We start from the raw sequence: 12,347 nt of genomic DNA on the forward strand, positions 1-12,347 counted from the left end.
CCGGGTTGTTGTGATCACATGACTGACAAAGCCGTGCTCTGATAGGCCAGAAGTCGGAGTTGCATTAGGGCTCGATTGCTTATCCTGTCTGCGTATCTCGGATGATGCTGCATCGCAATTTTGGACATCGAATTTTATACATCGAATTTTTTTCACTTGAATTTTTACATTTTTATTTCACATAGGTAAATTCGGAGCAAAAACATTTAGATACATGATTTTCAAAGTAATTATTTTCAATGCTATAAATTCGGTGTCTAATACAATTCAAATACTTCTGTCTCTTGTTTGCTTCCATACAAAGCCCCCCCATGTGTGTGTGTGGGGAAATTCCCCTTTGATTCCATTGGCTCTAGTAGTAGAGATTTCATTCGTCAAAATCGACCAAGGGTGCCCAGAGATATGGAAAATCCACCCAAATGACCCCAGAAGTGTTTTTTTGTTGCTAAATCTCTCTAAAAAGGTCAAATGTCACTTGTTTTGCATACATCTTGATACAGGGTACTTATTATATCTTGTACTTTGGATTCCTAAAGCTTTTAGTCTACCTTACCATCATCCAAGGGTAGTTTTCACTATAAGTAAAACATATTTTTTGGACGGACACTATCATTTACAATTTTTTACTATGTTCAATCTGAATTTTCTTTAAAATAAAAAACATCTATATTGATTCTGACTTTTCTACATCATACTCACAGGTTTATCATTACTTTGAGAAAAAAGATTATTAATTTAACCCTTTTAGAAGGGAAGATGTGGTTATTTCTTCTGGGAATGTCATTTTCGAGCCTGAGACATGAAAAACAGGCTCAGGGCTTAACAGGTTGGGGGAATTGTTGTCTAAAACTGACAGCCTTTGTTATCTTGGTTACTTTTTGAAGTAAGGAAACACTGCGTTGCTTGTTCTTAATGAACATCACCTAGCTTTTGTCAAACTGGCTAAGCAGTCACAGATCTGCTCATACCTTGTTTTTCCTTTAGCATCTTTCTAAGATCATGTTAACTCAAATCTCAGCCAGAGCATGGTGCAAAGTAAGTAGATCTACTCAAGTAATACACTTAAGTACAATGTTGAGGGATTTGTAGTTTACGTGAGTATTTACATGTTTACATACCTGGTGAAAGTAATAGATCACATTCTAAGCCCCTGAGGGCTTGAAAACAATCAGTATTGATCAATTTTAAATATTCAATTATTAAATCAGTAAAAAGTTAAAGAACAGACACAGAAAAGATGCAACAAACTACTTTTTATTGACCTTTGGTTATCACAGCATGCTTAACATGCTAGAATTAACAATTAACAAGATACTCATATTATATGGCTTCTTGCTACTGTATAATCTTGATTTCTTCTTCACTCCTCTTCATCCTTGGACTGAAATGACAGAAGATTAACATATTACACATACAAACATATTAATTAAAAAATAAATCGCAAACATTATTCTTCTCAGATAGGTATTTTTTTACCTTGACAATTTCCCGACTCTTTGCCCTCAACTTGTTGACTTGAGACTCTGCGATGTCAGCGCGTTCGTCAGCTTCCTCCATTTCATGCTGCACCTTCCTGTACTTGGAAAGGTGAGTGTTGGCCTGTTCCTCCTGTTGGATGAGCCACAATGAAGTTAAAACCTGTGGACTGGGTCACATTCTCAGGATGTGTGCCTTATAAATAATTAGGTGTACTCACAGCTTCCTCAGACTGCCTCTTGTAGGCCTTCACTTTCAGTTGCAGCTTGTCCACCAGATCCTGAAGTCTGGCGATATTTTTCTTGTCCTCTTCAAACTATGTAAATCAGGAGTGAAAGACTTATTAAATACTAATATAGGCTTACTGTTTCTTTACCATATGTTATTGTAACAATTAGCATTTGCAGTAGCTTAAGTTTTAGTAGTTTTAATAGCAACTTACTTGATAGGAAAGCTCCTTCACTTTTCTTTCATATTTTCGCACTCCCTTGATGGCCTCAGCTCCTCGTCTCTGCTCAGCATCAACTTCACCCTCCAATTCTCGAACCTTTAAAAAAGGGGAATGCAGTGATTTTACATTGCAACATGTCATCCTGATTTAAAGTAAATACACATAGATTTGTCTTCATGGCACTAACCCTAGCCTCCAGTTTCTGGAGCTGCTTCTTGCCGCCCTTCATGGCCAGATTCTCAGCTTCATCCAGGCGGATCTGCAGGTCCTTCACTGTCACCTCCAGGTTCTTCTTCATCCTCTCCAAATGAGAGCTGGTGTCCTGCTCCTTCTTGAGCTCTTCTGCCATCATGGCGGCCTGAAATGTTTTTGAATTTCAGATTGCATATTAGCCTATTGCAGTCTAGTGTTTCAACTGCCCTTACTCTAGATATGGTAGAGAAAGGGCCTAATAAACAATGCTATACACTGACTTATTATTCGCTAGAATGTGGTTTCAGTTTACATTGAGGAATGTAAAGATGACTCACATCAGTGATGGCCTTCTTGGCCTTTTCTTCAGCATTTCTTGCTTCCTGGACAGAGTCTTCCACCTCACCTTGGATTTGGACAAGGTCAGTCTCCAACTTCTTCTTGGTGTTAATGAGACTGGTATTCTAAATAAACAATAGTTAGGATTAGACTGCATTATGTCATTATCAGTTGTCAGGTGTTTCACATGTCATTGTCTTTGATTACCTGAGAGTGCAGCAGTCCCACTCGCTCGCTGGCATCAACCAGCTCCTGTTCAGCCACTTTGCGGCACCTCTCCGTCTGCTCCAGTGCTGCTCTCAGCTCCTCGATCTCAGCCATCATCAGGTTGTTCCTGCGCTCCACCATGGCAACCTGCTCCTTCATGTCTTCTTGACCTCTTAAGGCTTCATCAAGGTGCAGTAGTGAATCCTTTAAGGAATAATACATTAAAAAACATGTGCCATGCATTCTTAAAGAAGTAAAACAATACATTATTGTAGTTAAATGAACCACCATACCTTTAGCTGTCCCTGAACGTTTCTCAGCTGTTTCTGGGCTTCAGATGCCTGGCGGTTTGCGTGGCTCAGCTGTATCTCCATCTCATTAAGGTCTCCCTCCATCTTCTTCTTGATTCTCAGGGCATCATTCCTGCTCCTGACTTCAGAATCCAAAGTACTCTGCATGGTCTCAATCACTCTCTGGCTGTTCCTCTTGATCTGGTCAATCTCCTCGTCTTTCTCTGACATTTTTCTGTCAACTTCACCCTTGATTTGGGTAAGTTCAAGCTGAACACGGAGAATCTTGGATTCCTCATGCTCTAGTGTAGCCTTGAAAAAAAAGGACATGTTTTCTATCTCCAAAATCATTTAAAATGGTGTTTAAATGACAGATATGTTGTCAGACAGTACCTCTGCCTCTTCAAGTGAAGTCTGGAGTTCAGACTTTTCAGTCTCTAAAATCTTTTTCCCTTTCTCCAGTTCATGAAGAGTTTTTCCATTCTCACCAATTTGCTCAGTCAGGTCAGAGATCTCCTCTGTAAAAATGTTCGTAAAAGCAGTTGTTAAATATGTGTGAGCTGAAATATCAGTTTGGTCTATATGGCAGACATTTAAACTCAATATACCATTCACTTGTACATTATAATGAAAATGCTGCCAAATTGTATTACATTTGTAGTCAGTACAAAATCATAGACTGTGCTAATTGAACCTGTTTGCCCACCAGGGGGCGCACTCGTTCATTATTTTCAAAGAAAATGACACAGCTCCAATTATGAAGTCTGCAAAACTCTGCTCATCAGGCTGTTATCGAGGATTTTTTAGTAGTTGCCAATTAGAGTATTTTGTTTTTTTAATTACGTTGCAGGTTCTTGTTCTCTCTCTTCAAGGACTCCAGATGGTCCAACGCTTCTTCATATGAATTCTTCAGCTTGAACATCTCTGTGCTGAGAGAACGTGCTTCTTTTAGAGATCCCTCCAGCTCTGCCTGGCTTTCTTCATACTTCTGCTTCCACTCTGCAAGAACCTGAAAACATTCAAATAGACCCATGTTTTTCAGTAATTCACAATTCTATGTTTTTCATTTACGTTTAAAGGCACAAATAAATATCTGACCTTGTCAAAGTTTCTTTGCTTCTTGTCGAGGTTAGCAGCCAGAGCATTAGCTCTCTCCACATCTATCATCAGGTCCTCCACTTCAGCAAGCAGTCTCTGTTTTGTCTTTTCCAAAGAGGCACATTTCGAATTCACAGCCTCGATAGATTCCTCTGCATCCTGAAGACGCTGGGCAAGCTTTTTCCTGTTAAGATTATTTGATTCACAAACTTTCAGTTTAGCATAAGTCATACTCAGAAGTGGAGGTTGGATCTAGTTAAAATCGTATGGACTTACTTAGACTCCTCCAACTCCTCAGTGCGCTGAATGGCGTCAGTCTCGTATTTGGCTCTCCACTGAGCCACCTCGCAGTTGGCCTTAGACATTGCGCGCTGCAGCTCAGACTTGGCCTCCTGCTCCTCCTCGTACTGCTCTCTGAGCAGGTCGCAGTCATGACGGGCCGACTGAACAGCATGAGCCAGGGCGTTCTTGGCCTTACAAAGAATAACATTGACATCATTTGTCAGCTAAAATTAATCATTTAACACTGCAGTTCTGGGATTGTGTTGGTGATTTAATGGTCACCTACTTTAACTTCCTCCTCAATGTGCCTCTTGAACTCCTCAACCTGCTGGGTAAAAGCCTGCTTGCTCCTTGTCAGTTGAGAGATCAGGGCATCTTTCTCCTCCATCTGGCGACTGTATTCACCTAAGGAAATACAAATAATTTAGAACTAATCTAAATGCAAATATGTATGAATATTGAATTGGAAATGTAAGGTAAGGATCGGTACAAAAATAGTATATATGTATATATTTATTTGTATTACCATTCTCAGTTAGCAGTCTTGCCCTTTGAACCCCAATGTCGTTGAGCTGTCGCACATGTTCTTCATTTTTAGTCTTCATCTCACTCAGTTGATCCTCAAGAGTACGACACATTTTCTCCAGATTGACCTGAAATTGACAAACATGTTGTTGATCTAATCATGTAATGTAAATTGGTAAAAGCCAATTAAGGCAGATATTTTACTAAGCAATTTTTGTTGCAAGTGAATTTGTTTAACTTTACCTTTGATTTGGCAACAGACTCCATGTTGCTGCTGAGGTCATCGATCTCCATCTTGTACTCGCTCTTCTCTTTCTCCAGCTTCTGTTTGACTCTCTGGAGGTTGTCGATCTGTTCTCCGAGCTCTGCCACGCTGTCAGCCTGCTTCTTACGGAGAGCTGCAGCGGTGGCCTCGTGCTGCAGGGTGGACTCTTCGAGGTCACGACGCAGCTTCTGAAACTCGGCCTCACGCTTCTTGTTCATCTCGATCTGAACAGACGTTGCTCCTCCAGATTCTTCCAGCCTCTCGCTGATCTCCTCAAGTTCCCTGGAGAGATCAGACCTCTGCTTCTCCACCTTGGCCCGAGCAGCTCGCTCAGCCTCGATCTCCTCCTCCAGCTCCTCAATACGAGCCTAATGTTTACATGTTAAAACAATAGAATAAACATAGCAACAATGTAAGACAATTCTGTCATTATTATATATACTGTACCAACCTGAAGTTCTTTGATCTTTTTCTGAAGCTGAGCAGAAAGTGTTTGCTCATCCTCAATCCTGCTAAGAAATTGGCTTGTTTCAAAGTCCTTCCTGCGTGGGGACAAAAGTTTTCATAAACATTACAAGTAAGCAAAATCAAGTTGAGTTTTTTTGTTTTCAATAATGACCTTAGGTTTCTGACTGTCCATTGTTAGTTGTCATTGTTAAAATACTGATGACATCACATTTCTAACTTTCTCACTGCAGATTTGTGTACACATTTAGTTTCTTTGTCTACAGGAAGATTTTATTCTGGCTTTTGTTTGCTGGATAAATCCAATAAGGTAGAACATGACTGCACTGAATTGATGACTACATTCACACTCACTTCTTTATTTTCTCGTCAGACTGCTGCTTGTCATTCTCCAGATCCATGATGGTTTCATGGGCCAATTTAAGATCACCTTCAAGCTTTCTCTTTGCTCGCTCAAGGTCCATACGAAGCTTCTTTTCTTGCTCCAGGGAACCTTCAAGCTGTTTTAACCGAGACAAGGCTTTATTTTTGTATTTCATTTCCCAGGGACTAAAATAACTGTTGCTAGTTAGAGGTGTTACTATATACATACATCGTCGACTTGTTGCTCCAGCTTGACTTTAGCCTTGGTCAGAGTGTTGACTTTGTCTTCCTCTGCCTGCAGATCATCGAGGGTCTGCTGATGGGCCTCTTGGAGGGCTTTCTTCTCTTTGGTCAACTTGGCAATGATCTCATCTTGAGATGACATTTCCTCAACAAGGTTTTTAACCTGTATTCACAATAGTTTGAACATCATTTTAAAGGGTTTTAGTGTTCTTTTAAGAATTGTCTTTAAGACCTTATTGAAGATATACAAACCTTGTTCTCTGTGGCATGTTTCTCCTTTTCCACTTTGGCCAGGGTGAGCTCCAAGTCATCGATGTCTTTCTTCAACTCAGAGCACTCGTCCTCCAGCTTCCTCTTCTTTGCAGTCAGCTCACCATTAATTTCCTCCTCATCCTCCAGTCTCTCAGACGTCTCTTTGCATTTGGCCTCAAGCTGGATTTTTGCCTTAATGAGCCCCTCACACCTCTCCTCTGCATCACAGAGGGTTTCACCTTCCTAGATTTGCAATGACATCCAGTTAAAATGATTAGGTTTTTGTAAAAAAGGAGATAATTGAAGAAGCAAATTCTTTTCATTTTAACGTACAGACTGCATTTGTAGCTGCAAGTCATTCTTCGCCTGCAGCAGAGAAACCATCTTCTCCTCCAGCTCCTTCTTCTTTGACAGAGCCTTTGCTAGATCTTCTTTCATCTTTGCAAAGTCCACTTTCATTTGCGCCATCTCCTTTTCACTCTCTGCACTCTTCAGCAGAGGTTTAATTTTGAAGTAGAGCTTCATCCATGGCCAGGTTTTGACATTCATGAATGAGCGGATGTTGTACTGGACGGAGTAAATGGCCTCCCTGGAGAAAATAGGGATCAAAGTAAAACAACAGATTTAATTTAGATCCTTAAAGCCATATTGATGAGAAACATGAATTATTTTCATTATATTCAAAATAAATGTATGTGGTCAATATGGCAATCAAGTTGTCCTTATGAACATCCTTAGATTTATAAAGCTAACTGACTACAATACCTGCGCTCCATCATCTTTTGGAATTCTGTCCTTGAGAGGAAACCTCTGCTAAGAGCCTGAGTCATTGTGACCAGTTTAGCCAGTTTATCATCTCGCATCTCCTCCAAAGTCCCCAGCAGACCAGCTTTGAAAAACACCTGAAATAACAAAAAGGGAAGTGTTCCTTGACATGATGGTAACATTACTTGCAGTATCCGGGAAAGCACACCATTTACAGACAGATGGATTACCTTTGTGTGTCCAAATTTGTACTGAGTTGGGTCAACATCAATAGAGCCCAAGAGTTTCTCTGAGGCCTTTTTGTTGTCCATGAATTGTCCCTCAGGAATGACACTGGCATTCAAAACTTTGTATCTGATTAAAGATAAATTAATTGACAGTGAATCATTTATTAAAATATTGTCAAAATATAGCAGATCTTAGTTTTGGATTACCTCTGCTTGAAGTCAGCGTATTGGATCCTGCTGGGGAAGCCCTTTCTGCAGATCCTGATACCTTCCAGCACACCATTACACCTCAGCTGGTGGATGACCAGGAAGTTCTGCATGAGACCTTAAAGACAGGATAAGTTTAGTCTTGTCGTGAATAGTTACAGTAGTGCTTTAATGCATACATTAAACTGATCTTCAGCTTACCAGGAGTCTTTGATTCATTTGGAATCAAACAACGCACAAAATGAGGATGAGTGCTCCTTAAGTTCGTCATCAACTTTCCTAAATTCTCCTGAATGGAAAAATTCAAATTGTTAAAAAAATAAATAACTTGGCCTTTTTCCTAAGATGTGACCTTTAAGAAGCATTTGGGAAATGAAGTAGTTTAAATACTGTTTTATAGTTGTGTAGTGAGGCAGTCATTTGTCATAGTTACCCTGAAAAGAGCAGATACAGTCTGGAAAGACCCACCCTTCTTCTTGACTGCTTTCTTCCCCTCAGCTGTAACAGGGCAACTTCATGTGAGATTTTATGTTGAACAGATATGATACACTTTCACTCTAAACATAATTATTATGCATCTCCAACTTATGTTCTTTTAAATAGAGTCTTTCTTTACCTTCTGCTGCATTATGCGATGCATAGAGGAGAGCCAACAGTTTGACTGAAGACTTCTGGTAGAGCTGAACCACTGAGTCGTTCAGGGGGTCTTTGTTCTTGTCCAGCCATCCGGTGACGTTGTAGTCGACGGTGCCGGCATAGTGCATCAGAGAGAAGTGAGCCTCAGCTTTGCCTTTGGCAGGTTTGGGTTTCTGGAAGGCTGCACTTTTACCAATATGCTGGTCGAACAGTTTGTTCTTGAAGGTGATGTCTGATGCCTTGGGGAACATGCACTCCTCTTCAAGGATGGAGAAGATTCCCATTGGCTGTCATGATGAAATGATAATTAAAAACAAAGCTTAAAGTCATAAATAGTTTTCTGTGTGTGTTAATAAACTGCATGTAGCTCACCTTTTCAATCAGCTCAATGCAGGCAGCCAAGTCCATACCAAAGTCAATGAACTCCCATTCAATTCCCTCTTTCTTGTACTCTTCTTGCTCCAGAACAAACATGTGGTGGTTGAAAAACTGTTGCAGCTTCTCATTGGTGAAGTTGATGCACAGCTGCTCCAAGCTGTTATACTTTAGATGGGAAAGAAGATGTAATGTCAAACTTTCATTGTGCTGTTTCACTCTGTAAACCTGACAAGTGCAATGTGTGTTTTAACTTACATCGAAGATTTCAAACCCGGCAATATCCAGGACACCAATGAAGAACTGTCTGGACTGCTTGGTGGCCAGCATCTCATTGATTCTGATGACCATCCACAAGAACATCTTCTCATAGACAGACTTGCAGAGAGCACTGACATTATTGTTCACCTGATTTGGAAATTAATAATACATAATTAACAAGGATGTTGTAAAAATGAAGACACTTGTTGCTTTAATTTCTATGCTTTTTGCATGGTTTTGTTGATATTCCATACCTGATGGACAGTTTGACCTTTGGTCACATACTCATTTCCAACCTTTACTCTGGGGTAGCATAGTGCTTTTAGCAGATCAGCCGAGTTCAGACCCATGAGGTAGGCGATTTTATCAGCCACTAAAACAAAAACAAAAATAGTCATGAACAAAAACACACTTCTAGGATACCTTCTTCTACAGTACTTAAATAAACGTGAACACTAAATAAAAACTAATAGCCTACTGTAGGTTCCTTACCCTCAGTGCCATCGGGCTCGGCCTGCTCTTCACGCTGCTTTTGCTTAAACTTCATGTTTCCGTGATGCATCACAGCTCCAGTCTGCTTGTACATGCTTGCCTTCTCATCTAAAGTGAAGCCGAGGATGTCAATAGCAGCCTGTAAAAGAAAGAACCAGTTTAAGACTACAATTATTCCTTTTCACGTCTGTGCTTTGAAGCTAAAGGCAACAGATACAAATATTTGGAGTAATCTCTCTCATACTCATTAAACTAAAGAACACATAATGTATGATGTAGTGCAGAGTAGTAATACATTGGTTACTTAGTGTTATAGAGTAATAGTAGTGATCATAATAGTGATGATGATTTGTTGTCCTTACATCAGTGGCGATGAATTCTTCAATGTCATCTATACTCTTGACGGTGATTTCCCCCTGACTGATCATGTGATAGTCATATGGATTTTTCGTAATCAGGAGAGCCTCTGGAAAATAAAGAAGATGTAAATATAACAATATAAACCTGTGATAAGTAATTGTTTAATAACTGCCAGTATTATTCACTAATCTCACACCTAGTAGCTCAGGTTTGTGGCCGGTCATCAGCTGATAGAAGATGTGGTAGCTCCTCTCCGCAGACAGCTGGAACGTCACTCGAGACTTCTCCAGCAGATCTGTAGGGATTTAAGTTGGGGAAAAATGTGAGGACATTTCCCAATGAAGCACAGCTACAAGAATTGTTCTCGATGTAACACAGTGATAAGTTCCACAAAAATCTTACATGTTTCAATATCAGCTGAAGCCAGCTTTCCAGTTGTTCCAAAGTGAATCCTGATAAATTTTCCCTGTACAAAAAATATAACATTCAAATTAATGTCATGGTGAATGTCTTTTTGTCATAAAGTCAGACAGTAACACACAAAATCCCCCAAAATACTTACAAAACGTGAAGAATTGTCATTCCTAATTGTTTTGGCGTTACCATAAGATTCCAACAGTGGGTTTGCTGCAATGATTTGATCTTCCAGTGACCCCTAAAAATAACGTCCATTTTGTCAATATAACAAAAGTCATAATCATTTAGACTTTTTCAAGTTATTCTAATATTATTCAACTTTTTTACCTTCATCTTGCTAGCTTGCTCCATTTTCTTTCCTCCAGCCACTGCGATTGTCGCAAAGTACTGGATGACACGTTTGGTGTTGACAGTCTTTCCTGCACCGGATTCTCCACTGGGTTGATGGGTATGTTCATAAATATTATTAACAATGTCTGACTCTAATTCTGCTGACAAGTCTTATATACAAATATTTGGCACTTACGTAATAAGGATGGACTGGTTTTCTCTATCTGCAAGACATTGAAATGGTGTGCAACAGTTAGAAGTTGACCTCTACAGCTTTTATTTTTCTGGACACACAATAGCTTTCAAACTGACTGATACCTTGGAGCATGAACTGATAGGCGTTATCAGAGATGGAGAAGATGTGGGGTGGAGCCTCAATCCTCTTTTTGCCTCTGTATGCATTGACAACCTTTGAGTCATACACTGGGAGCCACTTGTAGGGGTTCACAGTGACGCAGAACAGCCCTGAGTAGGTCTACAACAGTGTGAAATATCAAAGAATGATCAATCTTTTTACAAATACATGTGCATACAATAAAATAAAGCCTCCTGCACAAAACTCACGTAGATCATCCATGCTGCATAGCGCTCTTTGAGGTTATACAGCACAGAAGGTTCACTGAGGTGGGTCATCATGGCCATGTCCTCAATCTTATCGTACTTTGGAGGGTTCATGGGGAAGATTTCAGTGTCTTTAACAGTGATAGTCTGTTAGAAAGACAGAAGAGGCACACACATATAATTGATTAATTTCATTAATTGCTATAATGTACTGTCAGATTTTACTCTTAGTTGCTAATCCTAAATTATACATTTGTCTTCCAGCAAACAATCTTTTGAGACCAGGATTAAAAGTATATATATTTCCTTAACTGATGTAAATAATCAAATAGTTAACACATGTCAGCAGTTCAGATTTTACATCAACTTGTTAGAAACATGAAATCTAATGCATTCCTTCTCACCTTTCCACAGAGGGTGTCCACGGTGACTTTGCCTCCCTCTTTCTTCGTAAGTTTCCCCTTGAGGAACATCTCTGTAGGCTCGGTCACAAAGAAAGCTGTTTTAGCATCAAAGGGAATTGTTTGAGCCTGAATTCTCTCTCGTGCTGGCTTCCGGAGGTAAATGGCCGCCGGGCCGAAACACTCCATTTCCGAATCCCCCATGTTGAGTGTTTACTCTATAAGAGGAAAACATTATTACAGTCAATTGAAAATGTCAGAGACAAAGATGGATTAGTTTCCAAGTACTGGGTAGCTCTAAATCTTAGTTTTAAAAACAGATTGGTACTATATCAGAACTAACCAAATTACTCCAAAGATTAAACCATATTCCATCTTAAGTCATTGTCTAGGATAAATATGAAGCCTGATTTACCTTGAAGGACCCCAGGTGAGCAGACTTTAATGCAGATTTCTGAAAAAATGAAGCAAAATGTTTGTTTAGAAAACCTACTTCATCATACTTTATCTGAAAATAATGTGAGAAATATCTAATGCGAAATAATTATACCATAATAGTCATACAAATGCTATATTCTATATTTTCAAGACATACAAGTGATGCATAGCAGTATTATAAGTATAATATCTATCATATTTCTCTGAGCTACTAAGAAACGTACCTTTGCCGGGTGCCTGTCCTCGCTGGTTTGCTGTGCCTTTTATACAGTGTGATGGGAGCCTATCACGCATGTATTTCTGTATTTGGTCATGTTGCCTGGCATAATGTTTGTGCAGTGCATAGTTCTCACCTCTAGATGTCACATTACGACGTTTACGGGGTGTCTTCCATCATAGATCATTGTCAGACTTAGAATGTGTTTTGGC

At 39.7% G+C, this 12,347-nt stretch overlaps 1 protein-coding gene across 1 annotated transcript; it reads right to left on the reverse strand.

Moving 5' to 3' along the window:
* Positions 1–1,233: 1,233 nt before the first annotated feature.
* LOC117548124 (myosin heavy chain, fast skeletal muscle-like) lies at positions 1,234–11,936 on the reverse strand. Its single transcript, XM_034219158.1, has 40 exons — positions 11,896–11,936; positions 11,484–11,698; positions 11,083–11,226; positions 10,837–10,993; positions 10,715–10,742; positions 10,516–10,624; positions 10,334–10,426; positions 10,174–10,237; positions 9,968–10,066; positions 9,774–9,877; positions 9,412–9,550; positions 9,174–9,292; positions 8,917–9,066; positions 8,656–8,826; positions 8,264–8,570; positions 8,081–8,145; positions 7,849–7,936; positions 7,648–7,765; positions 7,444–7,567; positions 7,214–7,350; positions 6,782–7,037; positions 6,449–6,691; positions 6,183–6,359; positions 5,945–6,090; positions 5,577–5,667; positions 5,104–5,493; positions 4,862–4,988; positions 4,622–4,740; positions 4,330–4,526; positions 4,054–4,237; positions 3,799–3,964; positions 3,349–3,473; positions 2,959–3,267; positions 2,666–2,869; positions 2,458–2,583; positions 2,115–2,285; positions 1,919–2,023; positions 1,697–1,792; positions 1,477–1,608; positions 1,234–1,381 (listed from the first exon to the last, which is right to left on the reverse strand). Exons 2-40 carry the CDS (start codon positions 11,682–11,684, stop codon positions 1,361–1,363), a joined length of 5,802 nt encoding a protein of 1,933 aa, XP_034075049.1. The 5' UTR covers positions 11,685–11,698; positions 11,896–11,936; the 3' UTR covers positions 1,234–1,360.
* Positions 11,937–12,347: the final 411 nt, after the last annotated feature.

Source organism: Gymnodraco acuticeps, unplaced genomic scaffold (genome assembly GCF_902827175.1).
Source record: "Gymnodraco acuticeps unplaced genomic scaffold, fGymAcu1.1, whole genome shotgun sequence".
Lineage (NCBI taxonomy): Eukaryota > Metazoa > Chordata > Actinopteri > Perciformes > Bathydraconidae > Gymnodraco > Gymnodraco acuticeps.

What these genes read in the sequence shown, in the direction of transcription:
- LOC117548124 (XM_034219158.1), bottom strand. Translation starts at nt 11,684, where the DNA reads ATGGGGGATTCGGAAATGGAGTGTTTCGGCCCGGCGGCCATTTACCTC. An exon ending in AAATGAATCAAAGACTCCTG is followed by an intron (nt 7,766 to 7,848) that starts GTAAGCTGAAGA and finishes CCTGTCTTTAAG; the next exon opens with GTCTCATGCAGAACTTCCTG. An exon ending in TGGGACTGCTGCACTCTCAG is followed by an intron (nt 2,584 to 2,665) that starts GTAATCAAAGAC and finishes TTGTTTATTTAG; the next exon opens with AATACCAGTCTCATTAACAC.